Source organism: Gambusia affinis, linkage group LG08 (genome assembly GCF_019740435.1).
Source record: "Gambusia affinis linkage group LG08, SWU_Gaff_1.0, whole genome shotgun sequence".
Classification (NCBI taxonomy): domain Eukaryota; kingdom Metazoa; phylum Chordata; class Actinopteri; order Cyprinodontiformes; family Poeciliidae; genus Gambusia; species Gambusia affinis.
Genome location: NC_057875.1, coordinates 383,305 through 398,181, shown reverse-complemented (window position 1 = coordinate 398,181; position 14,877 = coordinate 383,305). Strand labels below are relative to the sequence as shown.

Sequence of the window (14,877 nt, the reverse complement as noted above, 5' to 3'; positions counted from 1 at the left end):
AGCGTTAGCTAACCCGCTAACCATGCTGAGGTTTTCCAGACGTGTTTGTTCACGTTGAGTCGTTTTCTGGCTCCAACATGTCAGGCTGGACGGACGAGTCCACTGCTGGTCAGAAACGGTTCTGCTAATCGTAGCTCTGCTATCAAACTACAAAAATGGCCGAACAGCAGGGGGCGGGGCGGAACCACCTCATTTGCATTTAAAGAGACGGCACCAAAAAAGCCACTCTCAGATGAACCTGGGGTCAGAGGTCAAAGAGGAATCTGAGGAGCTACAAGAACCAGGAAGTCAGCTTTAAATAGGCCACAACTGGAGGGTTCAAACAAAGGACTGGAAAGAAACATTTGTTCACTTTAAAGGATTTTTTGTAAAAAAAAAAACAAAAATGTTGTCAAAAAAGCCTAAATTAGTTTATTACATTCAAGGGGTGATTATATTTTGCAAACTCTACTATCTGCAACTTTTCAGGAGCAATGCAGCTGAAATATTTGTAGTGGTGGACGGCGTACGGAGGAGAGGAGACGTAGAAAAGGTGAAACTCCCACAGCGATCCACTCGTCTTCCTAGTCTGATTAAAGAAGCTGAAGAACTTTTCTGGTTTCATGCATTTTTTCTACATTTTATTTTCTATCAGAAATATATAAATAAAAAACAGCTTACAATAAAAGAAGTTATTTTACACATCTCAATAAATAAATATCTTCATTGCTGAGACTGTTGGTGTCCAGCACCGGATCATTTCTCTTTCCTGTTCTATCATTCTTGTCTCTTTTTAGCATTTCAGTGAGAATATTTAGAGTTTTTGAACATATGTGAAGAAAGTGTTGCCTCATCTGGCTCAAGGATTAAAATTTAACAGACAAAAGAGGTTAAAGGTCAGCAGGATCCCTCATCTGCTGTTCAAACAGAGGCGCTGGAGCCTCAGTGATCAGATGAGACTTCAGATAGCGTCTGATTGGAGCGCAGCAGGCCGGCGCCACGGACAGGAAGCTGGTCCCACTTGGTCTCTGCGTGTTGCCCGTTGCTCTGCAGCGTCAGACTTTCTTCCTGTTGCTTCCTGAGAACCAGCAGCTGCAGGACGTCACTCCTGCTCTGCTCGCTCTGCGATGTTTGTCTTGACGGGACTGCCGTGTCCGTTGGGCCTCAGCACCCGCAGCGGGTCGTCACAGGAAGTGATGGTTTCCTTGGAAACGGCGCCCGCCTGGTTTGGCTCCACATCCTTCACAGGAGGAGACGGATGGGACTCTATCCTCAGAGGATCGGACGGGTTCACCTCCTCGCTCCTCCTCTGCCTCTTCACTGACCAGCCGTCCAGAGCCCCCCCACGGACCGCTCTTGGCCCGCCAACCCCCAGTTTGACCAACCAGCTCCTGCTCACAGAGGAAAACAGGTCATGGCGCTCAGCCCGCATGAACCAAATATGTCGGAAGAGACAGTGTCCTCTGTCCTTCTGTCTCTGTCATGGAGACAAACAGACACAGTTACTGAGATCTGCTCTGTTAAGGTGGATTGGTTAAGGTGGATCTGCAAGATACTCACAGACTTGTAGAGTTGTCTGTTTATGGCAACACACAGGAAGCGTCTCCGTCTCAAGTCAAAGATCAGCACCCAGCTGTCGGGTGCTGCAGCTACCGGCAGAATGACTGAAAAAGAATCAATAACAGCAAATAATTCAGAAAAATAACTTTTAATTAACAGGAATATTGTTTGTTTAGGAGTCATGAAAATAATTGACAGGATCTGAAATCCCTTCAGAAAGATTACGGTTTGTCTGAAATTGTGAAAAATCAGTTTGTTTTTCCAAACATATTGCAGGAAAACTGAACATTTTGGGGAATAAAATGTTGTGAATCCTAAAGATCCGACTGGAGCCGTTTGTGATCCTGGCAGCGGTGAAGACGGTCGTGGAGTCAGAAGCAGACTCACCCAGGTGAGGAGCGTTTGGTCTCAGATCCAGGCGGAGGCGTCCCGGACGGGCGGGAGCCGTGGCCTCTGTGCCGCCGGCCTGCGGCCGCCGCAGCCTCACTCTGCTCTCCGCTCTGCTCTCCGCTCTGCCACAAACATGCAACACAATCAGGAAGAGTGCGAGGGGAGTCAGCTGCATGGTTCCTCTCCAAAAGCTCCAATGTTCGGGGTGGTGAGCGGGCAGCTTCTGCACGAGGAGAAAGTCCAACAGGCTTATTTAAACAGAGGGTCAATAAACCGGCTAACTGATTTACCAAAATACCTCAGAGCCTCCCTGTCCTGCTGCAGCTGCTGTCCCTGCTGAAGCTGCAGGCGGCTGCCTGCTGCTGCACCGCCAGCCTCTCTGCATTTATTGCAAATACAAACATTTTACTGCACTGATTTGTTTTTTAGGACTTCTCTGCATTAAAATGAGATTAATGCAGAAAAACATGAAATGAGTTGAAACGTAAAGAGATTCTGCTCTAATGATGTTTCTCTGGAAGGAACCGGGTCAGAACCAGAACATGTTTGTTGTGGCGGTTGGGTCGACCAAGAGGAACATCCAGAACCATCGCCCCATGCTGAGTCACAGCATCAATGATTCATCCTCTGCTTATTAATTAACTGCACACACTTCCGCTGCTCCCACGCCGTTGCACAACGCAGAACGAGCTGTAACTTATTTTCTCACGCCGCCATCTTTCAGTGACCTGCTGACCTCATCGCAGCTAGAAAACACTTTGACTCTCACAGCGAAACTCCACAGCTTTGTGTTGTACAATTATCCTGAGCAAAGTTTAATCCCCACTATATTATGTTTCCCATAAGGATAAAATAAAAAGCCTGGCAGAAATATTCACAGCTTTCAACACTGTTCCTCTTTAGTTTAGTTTATTTCATTCTGGGAGGACGAACCGGAACACAAAAATATAATTTTCAACTTTTACTTCCTAATTAAAAATAAGAAATGTGCATCTATTCAATCAATTAGTCTGACACCTCTAAATAAAATCCAATCCATCATCTGGACAAGGAGACAAGGTGGACCACCAGGATAAATATTTAGTTTTCTAACTAAATATTTAGTTTAAGGGTAATATTTGATTAGCAAGCTAAACAGTTAGCTCAGATCTGAATATTTAATTATCAGACTAAATATTTAGCTTCCTAATAATGTATTTACTTTGAAACTGATATTTTTAAAGTCATGATAAGATAATGAACCCAGATTATTGACGTGTAACTTCAGAAACGGTACTGGTCACATTCCATCAGGCAGGGTAGGGTCAGCCAGGCGGTTCCGGTTCCGGGGCGTCTCGATACTTTTTTTTTATTTTTATTTTTTTATTGATAATAAAGGGGTTTACAAACAAGCAAAATTAACAACACAAATGAGTAATAAAACAGACAAGACAGTAATGCCAGGGTGTTACATATCAAGCACAAACAAATCGAAAAGCAAATAAATAAATGAAAAATTAACTCAGAAAGATATTAAAGTAAGAGCACAAATCCATTGTCTTAATGGCTTTTCTATTTTTTGAATATTCGAGAGATCTAATATATTGTTTGAATTCCTCTCTAAAGGCTGCAAAGCGAGGTTTCTGATTTGAAAATTTTGACTTATGTATATGATATTTGGCGATGAATAAAATTAGATTGATAAAATAAAAATGTTTAGTTTTATTAGTGGGATAAGAGAAGAATCCAAACAACACATTTATATAGTTAAGAGAAAAGCCAACAAGAATTGTTTGGGAAATAAATGTACAAATATCTTGCCAGAAAATATATGATAAATTACACGACCAGAATAAATGACAGAGATTTTCTTCATGGAGTCGACAGAATGAACAGTTTGTGTCAATGTCTTTTTTGTATCGTTGCAGGAAAAATTTACAGGGATAAAAACGATGGATCATCTTAAAAGATACTTCTTTGATCTTATTAATAATCTAATATTTAGATGGAAGACACCAGATTTTTTCCCAGTCCAGGTTGGAGGCAAAGTTATTCCAATAAGAGAAAACATTTGGAGCAGAGACAATGTCCTTCTGGAATAAGGCACGTATATCACGGTTGTTCTTTCGTTTTATAGTAGAAAAACAGATTTGACCAACATCAGTGTCAGCAGGTCCAGACCCGGTGGAGTCAGAACGGAAGTTCTAGAAGATTTAAAAAGCATTATGACACCAGACGGCACGGCATCAAAAACAAGAGCATATTCTTTAGGAGGGATGGGGAGACCAAACTTTTCTACAAGTTCACAATAAGACATTAAGACGCCATCAGGACTGAAAAGCTGCTGAACTAAAATGATTCCACGTTCAAACCAATTTTCCAAGAACAAAGATTTATGTTTGTACAGAATATCTCCATTGTTCCGAATATGATATCGATGGGGCGAAGGGTTAGGGTTAAGCGGTATCGGGGCGTCTCGATACTGCTCCCAGAACATAGACATAATGGACCTTACCAGAGGGGCCGCTTTTCATTGGCTGATGCTCTTTCTACGTGGTCACGTGGGTGGCCGTCTCACAAACACGAGCTTTTCGTTAGCTAAGTACAGCATGATAGCAGTTCTGATACAACTTCTACACCTTGAAGCCTGTCTGCTACACAGTCTTACGTTAGCTAAACAGATCAATATGCAACGTGTATCTGACACACACTAAAGATTTGATTTTAGCAGAAAAGGCTTTTGTGTTAGCCACTTTAGCACCAAGTACAGCTGGTCAATCAACCATCGCTGTGTTCAGGGAAGCGCTGATTAATAATCCAGAAATAAATATCAATCCTGGAAACTTGATATCGTAACGGACTGGATGTTTTGTTTTTAACGTAATCTTTGCTCGTCTTGTGGGGCGCAGGCGGTTGCCACGGTAACAGGTGTGCTTAAACTACAAAGAGAGAGAGTAAAAAGGTAGGAGTGGTTTTGAGTTGATCACCTGTTCGGGTTATTTTACCTTTGTTTACATTTGCTGTGGTTCATTACAGCCGCTCTAGTTTCTAAACGTTGGACCAATTACCTCGTTCCTTTGTGAGTTTACGTCATTCACAACAAACATCACATAAAACAAATAGATTTCATCAAATTTTAACAACTTCTTTACCTTAACAGAGCTCTTTGGTTCCTCCTATCAGTCTGTAGCTTCTCATATTGAGGTCAAAGTTCAGATCTCCCATAACTGACTGACACCTGCTGGCCTCAGGTTTGCAACCAGCTTGTGACTGAGAAACCAGTAACCTCCTCCCAGATGATGACATGAACTTGTTATTTCCTCTGTCCATTGTAGTAGCTGATATATTGTGAAAATCCGGTAAAAATTATGCACTAATGGAGTCATGTTTACATAGAAACAATGCGCTATGAGGCTTTGCTTGTGAGACCTGCGCTCACGTGGGTCGGTTGTGGGCGGAGCTTGGTGAGGTCCCTATAAAGAGAGTATATAAAGTGGTTGCTCTGGCGCAGGAATCACGGCGGCCATCTTGGAGCGGTCGTCCTTCCTACTTGGCTAAACTAAGGTCCTGCAAAAAACAGGACATTTCCTCACTTTCTAAAAATATCCCGAGACGCCCGGGACAGGGCGTGAAATACGGACATTATCCCGGGAAATACGGACGTTTGGTCACCCTAGCAGAAAAGGCTTTGGACTAAACTGTTACTCGTGTTAGCCACTCTAGCACCAAGTACAGCTGGTCAATCAACCATCGCTGTGTTCAGGGAAGCGCTGATTAATAATCCAGAAATAAATATCAAGCCTGGAAACTTGATGTCGTAACGGACTGAATGTTTTGTTTTTAACGTAATCTTTGCTCGTCTTGCGGGGCGCAGGCGATTGATACGGTAACAAGTGTGCTTAAACTATAAAGAGAGAGAGTAAAAAGGTACGAGTGGTTTTGAGTTGATCACCTGTTCGGGTTATTTTAACTTTGTTTACCTTTGCTGTGGCTCATTACAGCCGCTGTAGTTTCTAAACGTTGGACTAATTACCCTGTTCGTTTGTGAGTATACCTCATTCATAACAAACATCAAATAGAACAAATAGATTTCATAAAATTTTAACAAACAAATGGCTTCTTTACCTTAACAGAGCTCTATGGTTCCTCTTATCAGTCTGTAGCTTCTCATATTGAGGTCATCAAACCAAATTTCAGATCTACCATAACTGACCGACTGACACCTGCTGGCCTCAGGTTTGCAACCAGCTTGTGACTGAGAAACCAGTAACCTCCTCCCAGATGATGACATGAACTTGTTATTTCCTCTGTCCATTGTAGTAGATGATATATTGTGAAAATCCGGTAGAAATGATGCACTAATGGAGTCATGTTTACATAGAAATAATGCGCTATGAGGTTTTGCTTGTGAGACTTGCGGTCACGTGGGTCGGTTGTGGGCGGAGCTTGGTAAGGTCCATATAAAGTGGTTGCTCTGGCGCAGGAATCACGGCGGCCATCTTGGAGCGGTCGTCCTTCCTACTTGGCTAAACTAAAACAGCAGCAGAACCTCCGCACCACCGGATATTTTTATTCGGATTGACGGACTGTTGACGTGAGATCTCGGGGGATAACGTTTCACAAGTAAGACGGACATATTACCGTTTATATTTTGGGTATAGAATATTACTAAACTGTATTTATGTCCGCCGGCAAAATGGCAGCTAATATTAGCTATAGTGCTAACGGAGTAACCCGCTGTTAGCACTATAGCTAACCCTTCCTAACTGAGGTTTAGGAAAGCTTTAAAAAGTTTAAATTAGTCCCTGATATTGATTTAGATTATGCGACACAATGTGGCATAATCTGTTATTTATGTGAAATTCTTTCACTCTGTCAAAAGGCAGCTCCCGTTTTGAAGGTTTCATAAAGAATGTTTTTAAGGAGAGACGGAGTCACTGCTGATGAATCTCTTAAGCTGGAAAACATGAATAAAATGTATATAGACCATCCATCTCCTGTTCACCCTAATGGGGTCAGGAGTAGGGTGACCAGACGTCCTCTTTTTCCCGGACATGTCCTACTTTTCAGACCTAAAAAAATGTCCTGGGGGAATTTAAAAACCGTCCGGGATTTTGGTCAACTGCCTCAAAACACATACATAGTGTTACCTCCCCCCGTTGGCGCATGTTTGTCCGCCGATTCTACCCTTGTGTCCTCCTTTTCAGAAACCCAAATCTGGTCACCCTAGTCAGGAGGGTTGCTGGTTCCTCTCCAGTTACGTTCCGGGCGAGAGGCGGGGTCACGGGGTCACCCTGGACAGGTCGCCAGTCTGTCGCAGGGCAGCACAGAGACATACAAGACAAACAACCATTCACACACACACTCACACCTAGGGAGAATTTAGAGAGACCAATTAACCTGACAGTCATATTTTTGGACTGTGGGAGGAAGCCGGAGAACCCGGAGAGAACCCACCATGCACAGGGAGAACATGCAAACTCCATGGAGAAAGACCCCGGGCCGGGAATCGAACCCAGGACCTTCTTGCTGCAAAGCAACAGCTCTACCAACTGCACCACTGTGCAGCCCTCTAGTTAGAGTTGTTATGTAGATACACATGTGCATATAAATATGTGTAGTTTAATAATGTAGTTATTCGGTATTAATCATTATTTAATGATTTTCTGTTTGTTTTATATAAATATGCACTGATATTACAAAATAATATATTTAAAAATTACGACTGGTTGTGTTCTTTGTAAAATGCTCATCATGCATCAATGTCAAAATATTATATTCCAAATCTATTCTGTTTTTCCCATTAAGAATATTTAAATAAGCTGAACCATGCAAAAATTATTCATAAAGTTATTCACTTTACTCAGGTCTAACTCTTCAGTAACACATCCATCAATCTGTCTTCACAGTGCTGATGCTACCACTTGATGCTGCCTTACCCTTTGTTGTGACATAATGAATGCAGAAGGTCAAACGGTCCAGTGACCCCAGGTGAGGAAGGTCATCAGGCCCAGATGTCCCTTAGCAGAACATGCATTCCCTGCAGTGTGGAGCTGTTGGATGGTCATGTGTTATATGTCATTTTCTACATAATCAACAGCACAATAGACAGAGGCAGGCTCAAATTAAAATTAACAGACTGGACAGTTATTAAATGTTCTACCCCTCTGTTTTCTCATGCGTTAAGCTGTTGTGGTGTTAAAAGAAAAATTGGATGTACATCAGAAACTGTAAAACATTGGATTCATGTCTCATTAAAGGTATCAAAACCGGATTTATTTCAATTAATCTGCAACATAAAACCCACCGTTTTAGGCCTTACATGATTAGGAAACATGATAATGTTACGAATATCTTTAAAAGTTTCCTCTTCAGTCATATTTTAGTCCGTTTTCTCATCAATATGCGAAAGTTTCGAGAGATGCATGCTCGGAATAACACCTGTTCATTTCAAAGTTCACCTGGTAAAGGTCACGACGAGTCTGACATCCAATCAGAGAGCAGAGAAACTGAAACTCCATAACATTTAATATCAGAGTATCACAAAAAATCATGAAAACTTCAGAACTAGTTTACATTTTTACTGTAAGCTGAACAGTGCGCTTCCATCCTCTGACCAGCAGAGGGCGCTCCACACTCACCTTCAGTTTCTCCTCAGATCCAAAAATTACTGAACCAAAACAAAACCTGGAAGAAATTCAGTAGAAAAGATTTTACAAAACAATTTTTATTTTCATCTCAGGAATACATGTGACTGCTGTGCACAGCACAGACGTACAAAAATAAAAGGAAAACTATTTGTTATAGTATTTTTCTCACTTGTATTTCAGAAACAAACGACTGGAGAAATCTGTTTTCAAACTAATTTACAATCATTTCAACAATTGGAACTTAAGGCAGAAGGTGAAGTATTAAAAACAGGAAGAAGAACCAGGAGCTGAGCGCAGGAAACCGAAACAAACAGGCTGCAGCTGGACAGCTACACAGCTCTGACCTCTAGCTGACCCCCAGCTGACCTCTAGCTGACCTCTAGCTGACCCCCAGCTGACCTCTAGTTGACCCCAGCTGACCTCTAGTTGACCCCAGCTGACAGTTGAAGCAGACTTACCCGGCTCACTCAGATCTCTCTTTGCATCTGGAGGTTAAATATTTTTTCTGTTTCTCATCAACTTTCTCCAGACTTTCACTCTGAAACAAACCAAAATGCTGCTGACAGATTCCTCTGAGCCGCCAAAGTTGTGTAGAGAAAGTTAGGAGGAAGAACGACCACCTCACCTCCTGCACAGAAACCTGCAGTCAGTGAAAATAAGAACAATAAGTAGAAATATGCTGCACCTTCATTTGGAGATAAAGTTTCAAAAGCTACAGGTGATGTGTCTGCGCAGGCCTAAAGGTCATCAAAGGTCATCCAGGATCGTCTCCATGACGACCTGGAGTCTCTGTCCTCATCATCAACTGGCTGGAAGAACCGTATCCAGTTTACTGGACCGACTGCTGCAACAAACCGACCTCGGCGGCTCTCCAACAGAACCAGAATCGGGTCTGAACTCCTCTCTGCTACCAAACCTCTTTGTGACATCACTTCCTGTAAATCAGCCAGAATGCTGTGGAAAAGTTTTCAACCCTCTTCAGATTTAGTTTTCTCCCTCAAAATGCTTCAGATTGTCAAAAACTGAGCGGTTGGTACAGACGGCGACCGGGTCGGAACCAGAACTCTGGAGATTTCCTGATGGATCAGGAGAAACCGGTGGAGAGCTGGGGGTCAAAGGTCACTGCAAGGTGGACAGGCGCCAGGAGGGGGCAACACAGAGGGGCAGCGCCCCCTGCTGGGCTCCTTCTGCTCTGAATTCAAGTAAATTATGCTGCATGAAAAAAATGTGAATATTAAAACCAAAACAGCAGATTGAGCTGAAAACCCTGGGATTAATAATCCAGGATTAATAATCTGGGATTAATGATTTGTTGCTGCCACATAATAACAACATTAATAATAAATACATCAGGAGGAAGTAAACATCAACCCGCTCCTCCTGCTGCAGTCCGGTCCAGGTTTTCAGGCCTGTCCAGGTGTTTCTCACTGGGATAATAATAATCCACATGTGCAAATCAGTTTATTGCCGCTTCCTGTGTCCCGCCTCACATCCGGGGTAAGAAGTGGGTGACTGTCATGGCGGTGGTGGCCCTGTTGCCTCTCTTGATGCGGCCATGTTTGCTCAGCGCTATGAAGCAGCCGCGGTGCGCCGCAGACTCGTAGGCGTTGTAGTTGTTGGCCAGAAGACTCTCCCTGAACTTACACTCATCATGGAAGACAGTCTGTCGGGACAGGAAGGCAGAGGTCAGAGGTCACCCTGAGAAAAACGATTTCAACTCAATTATAGATATTATCATTGATCCTCCATCAGCCAGTGCAGCACGCTCAATTAATTATTCAAATTAGTTTGAAAAGTGTTTATCTAAGAAAACCCAGCAGACAGAAACATCATTCCTCATTTACTGGTATTTACTGATAATAATTGGTATTTACTGATAATAATTGGTATTTACTGTGATAGACTGTCCAGGCGACCCGCCTCTGGTCCAGAAGGTTCTCTAGAGAGGCAGCAGCTCCTCCTGACCCCACCAGGGTCAAGGGTGTTAGATATTGGTATTTATTGATATCTACTGATAATTACTCATAGTTGCTGATATTTATTGAAGCTCTTGTGGAACAAAACATTGAAAAAAAATTGAAAAATGACATTTCCCATAAGTTTTGTGTTTAACAGCCCATTTGCAAACAAAGTTGATTATTAGGAGATTTTTCCTGAAAGTGAACTAGATCAGGTTTTATCTGAAACATTTCATATTAGGAGACTTTTGGCTTTATTATTTCTCTGTGTTGTTCTTTCAGTTTTTATGCTCGAAGTTAACGATTAATAAATCACTAAATGAATAATTGATTCATTTTGATTAATGTTTGTAATAACAGTGAAACGTCGTCGTCTTCATCCCACCAAGAGGAAAGTTCAAATACGTTTAATTAGGTCCAAATTCACTTAAATGTTATTATTATTGAAATATCCATTCATTTTCTAACACCTTGACCCTACTGGGGTCAGGAGGTCAGGAGGTCATGAGGAGCTGCTGCCTCTCCGGGGTGACCTGTCCCGGTCACCTGTCCAGGTCACCAGTCTGTCTCAGAGCAACACAGACACACACACACACACACACCTAGGGAGAATTAACCAGTCGTGTTTCTGGACTGTGTGAGGAAGCCGGAGAACCGGACAGAACCACCATGCACAGGGAGAACATGCAGACTCCGGGAATCGAACCCAGGACCTTCTTGCTGCAAGGCAACAGAGCTACCAACTGGACCACTGTGCAATTAGTTGACAATAGTTGTCAACTAATTTAGTAATTGATCAATGTTAACTGGAGCAGAGACACTGAAAGAGGCTTTAGACTGTTTTCTTGACTTTGCAGTAACTCCGTCACTTTTCTTTATCGTCTCCACTAAACATCATTCAGTCTCACGTCCAACCAGCTCTCATCACTTTTAACAATAAATAAATAAACGTGTTTTCATGTGTCACTGAGCAGAAAGAGCAGAAATCCTCTGCAGCGCTGAGCGAGCATGTGGCCTAGTCCAATCACTTATCAGACGCTCAGGCTGACACTTCATCACTCAGAGTCAGATAATCAGCCACATTCTCACACACACACACACACACACACACACACACACCCCGGGACATTCCTGTCCGTCCTCTGGACACATCCACCAGCTGCTGCTGTCTGCACTAATAATATTATTATTGTTATTATTGATAACAAACTCAAACCTTTAATGTTTCCTTGGATTCAGTTTGAAGAAAAATCTTCCTGCAAAAGTTTTCACACCCTGATTTATGGTTTTTCATACCAAACCCGTCTGAAAAGTGTGGTGTGTATTTATATTCAGCCTCCTCTGGGTTTGTCCATCTTCACAACTTTTTGCATGTTCTCCGGTGGATTCAGATCTGGACTTTGACTAGGCCACTCTAACCCATGAATCAGCTTTGATCTGTCTGCTCTGGTCGTCCTGCTGGAAGTTGAACTTTGACCTCAGTCTCATCTCTTCTGCAGGTTTTCTTCCAGGTTTGTTCTGATTTAGCCTCATTCTCCCTCACACAGCATGATGCTGCCACCACCATGCTGTGTTTGAGTTCTGCTCTGGTTCCATTCGGTCCGTTCCTGTTATTTTATTATCACATGTTAAATCTACAGTAATGTTTCTGTAAAACCTCATAACTCTGTACTTTTCAGAAATTATTCCAGTTTGGTTCAGATTAAAGAACTACAGATTAATTACAGATTATTTGTAGATTAATTTCAACAGAACATTTCCAACAATAACAACACATCAAAATCGATATTCTGATCAAGCTCAGATATCCAAACCTTGAAAATCAGGAGTAAATGAAAGCATTAAATATCCAATAATAAAATAAATAAATGTTACATATTGTACTTTATGTATTTATTACACTGATAATGTCTAAAGATATTCCAATTTCTTTCTCTGCTTCTGATGCTAAATCTAATTTTAAAATGATCATAAATGTCCGTTTCCATGGAAACCTCTGATTGGCATCATCATTACATTAATAATCATCATTAGATTAATAACATTACTTCACTGTGGCTGCTGCATCATAAAAATATTTAAATATCAAGTATATCCACACATCCCCTGACTGAACCGTCTCATCGGTGACGTCACTTGTCCATTTTCCGTTTGACTGTTTCCGGTTTTCCTCTTTTCTTTCCGTCTTTAAACTGCGCTGACAGAGAACTCACGTTTTGTGCGTGGATGTTGCTGCAGAACCGAACCCTGCTCTAAACTGACCCAGAACCAGAACCTCCTCCCTGATCTCTAGAACCGGAACTGCTCCATCCGAGTGAGGAGGGCTGAAGACAAACGCCCTCCACACTATTTAGATTACAGGATGTTTCTGATGTGATCAGTAAAATACGATCCAGTGTGAAGACTTCCGCAGGTATTACCCCCCCTTCCCTCCCACCCGGGCCCAGAACGGCCAGTTCCATGTGAAATTAGCGCCGTGGCTTTAACGGGCCTCAGGGGGATTCCCACGCTGCACCTGCTAGCCTCATCAGCGGCCTTTAAATAGACCTTTCTGAGCTGGCGGAGCGGCGGGTTCACCTACCGTCCCGTACAGCCTGCCGCGGCTGTTCATGGCCACGAAGCGCTCGCTGCGCAGCCCGAACAGGCTCACCACGCCGCGCTCCACCGTGGATATTTGGATCAGACCTGCAGCGGGGCAGAGAGCGTTTTAGAGCGGACACAGAGGACACGCCGTCCCGCTGGGAACCCCGCAGGGTGCCGCGCAGGGTGAGGGGCCTTTGTTCCGCACACTGCGCGGCATCCAGGCAGGAACTGCAGCAGATGCATCAGCGCATGCACTAGGATGCATGGGGGCCGCGCGCCATGGCTGCGTAAAAATAAGTTGGGTCTAAAAGCGTCCATACATTCATGACATGGCTGAGGAGGAGGAGGAGGAGGAGGATGAAGATGGGCTGATGATGCTTGTTTTTAATAGCATCATATTAGGAAGAAATGTAGCTATTTCTCCCAGTGAAGAGCAGAAGTCAGTCATGCATGTTAAAGGGGCCACCGAGGGTCCACCGAGGGGGGGCCACCGACGGGGGGGGGGGCAGCCTGCTCCGCTCCAGCCTCCTGCCTCCCCGCTTCAGCCCGGGGGAGGAACTCACTGTACGGGTCCTCGCTGTGCGCCCCGCTGATGCCGCCGTCCGGGAGGACCTGCAGGTGGAACCCGATCCCCACGTTGCAGTAGAGCCTCCGGACCCGCTGGATGCCCAGCAGGTAGTCAGTCTCCCAGCTGAGCCCCGGTTTCTCCCCGGAGACCCACAGCACGGAGCGGGAGAACAGCGTCTCCCAGCGCCGGTCCAGTGGAGTCGCGTCCGGCGCTGGCGCCCCCGCCGCGGCTCCCAGCAGGACGCCCAGGAGCAGCGCTGCGGTCGGCGTCCAGCAGGACATTCTGCCGAGGAACCTTTGCACAGCTGACATCCGGTTCGCCTCGGGGCCACGTGCTCCAAATTAATGAGCCTAAAAATAGCGCGCCCCGTGTCGCTGCTCCTGCATGGCGGCGGCTGGCTGGCGAGCGGCGGAGCGGAGCTCCGGAGCCCCGGGGGTCGGGAGGAGAGGAGACGGCGGTGGGCGCGCAGGAGCTGATGGAGATGCTGCTGCTGCTGCTGCTGCTGCTGGTGGTGATTACCATGGTTCGCAGCTCCTCTGCGCCCCGCTCTCTCTCTCTTTCTCTCTTCCTCTCTCTCGCTCGCTCCGACGGTCTGCGGCTCGGGTCTGGTTCCGCTGATCCTCCGGGCCGCCTGCAGAGTCACCGAGCAGCCCTGGTTCTGGTTCTACCCGGGACGGGCTCCCACATCCCGTTCTGACATGGCGGCAGTCTGCGCCAAATTGGCGGCGGTCAGCGGCCTGGGTCGTGGTGGGGCGCTGCGGCTCCCAAATTGGGCCGGAGGGCGGTCATGTGTCTGTCCGGCCGCTTCCTTATTTAGAACGGAGGTGTAAAAACAGGCCGGCTGTCACCGGAGAGCAGTGACGGCGCTCTGATGATCCTCGGCCGCGCAGCTCCGCAACTTTTCCCTGAAAAAGTTAAATGAAGGTTTTCTGCATGAATCGACGCATCAGGTGCGCCGGAGAGCTCAGGTGGTGTTTGGGTAGGGACGGGGGGGGGGTTATAGTCCGCCAAGAGAGCCGGGACCAGAGCGGCCCAATCAGATCCAGTGTTCATCCAGATATTTCTCAGCTCAGGAGGAAAAGCAGGAGGAGAACCTGATCGGCCCGCATTCCGTTCCCTGCGTGCCGCTCACGCAGCAAGGGGGGGCGGGGGGGATCAGCTTCTCCATGTATCAGACAACAGGCGGGGGCGGGGGCAGGCCCGGCACCTG

The 14,877-nt window shown here is 45.0% G+C and overlaps 2 protein-coding genes and 1 long non-coding RNA gene across 3 annotated transcripts; 1 reads left to right on the top strand and 2 right to left on the bottom strand.

Moving 5' to 3' along the window:
• Nucleotides 1-442: 442 nt before the first annotated feature.
• On the bottom strand, nucleotides 443-2,258 carry LOC122835106. Its single transcript, XM_044123856.1, has 4 exons — nucleotides 2,228-2,258; nucleotides 1,927-2,152; nucleotides 1,540-1,643; nucleotides 443-1,456 (listed from the first exon to the last, which is right to left on the bottom strand). The coding sequence occupies exons 2-4, from the start codon at nucleotides 2,102-2,104 to the stop codon at nucleotides 1,082-1,084; spliced, it is 657 nt and encodes a 218-aa protein (XP_043979791.1). The 5' UTR covers nucleotides 2,105-2,152; nucleotides 2,228-2,258; the 3' UTR covers nucleotides 443-1,081.
• Nucleotides 2,259-6,395: 4,137 nt separating this feature from the next.
• Nucleotides 6,396-9,172, top strand: LOC122835105. The gene is made up of 3 exons (XR_006371258.1): nucleotides 6,396-6,531; nucleotides 7,818-7,899; nucleotides 9,088-9,172. It is a non-coding gene; the product is annotated as an uncharacterized LOC122835105 (long non-coding RNA).
• Nucleotides 8,620-14,805, bottom strand: LOC122835104 (fibroblast growth factor 6-like). The gene is made up of 3 exons (XM_044123855.1): nucleotides 13,663-14,805; nucleotides 13,098-13,201; nucleotides 8,620-10,221 (listed from the first exon to the last, which is right to left on the bottom strand). Exons 1-3 carry the CDS (start codon nucleotides 13,976-13,978, stop codon nucleotides 10,045-10,047), a joined length of 597 nt encoding a protein of 198 aa, XP_043979790.1. The 5' UTR covers nucleotides 13,979-14,805; the 3' UTR covers nucleotides 8,620-10,044.
• Nucleotides 14,806-14,877: the final 72 nt, after the last annotated feature.

Bases quoted from the DNA above. Each gene is read 5' to 3' on its own strand.
- LOC122835104 (XM_044123855.1), bottom strand. From the start codon at position 13,978: ATGTCAGCTGTGCAAAGGTTCCTCGGCAGAATGTCCTGCTGGACGCCG. The intron at 13,202-13,662 runs GTGAGTTCCTCC...GCCCCGCTGCAG, and splicing joins GCACAGCGAGGACCCGTACA to GTCTGATCCAAATATCCACG. The intron at 10,222-13,097 runs GTAGGTGAACCC...CTGTCCCGACAG, and splicing joins GCGGCAGGCTGTACGGGACG to ACTGTCTTCCATGATGAGTG.
- LOC122835106 (XM_044123856.1), bottom strand. From the start codon at position 2,104: ATGCAGCTGACTCCCCTCGCACTCTTCCTGATTGTGTTGCATGTTTGT. The intron at 1,644-1,926 runs GTGAGTCTGCTT...ATTCTTTTTCAG, and splicing joins ACCAAACGCTCCTCACCTGG to TCATTCTGCCGGTAGCTGCA. The intron at 1,457-1,539 runs GTGAGTATCTTG...TCTCCATGACAG, and splicing joins ACAGACAACTCTACAAGTCT to AGACAGAAGGACAGAGGACA.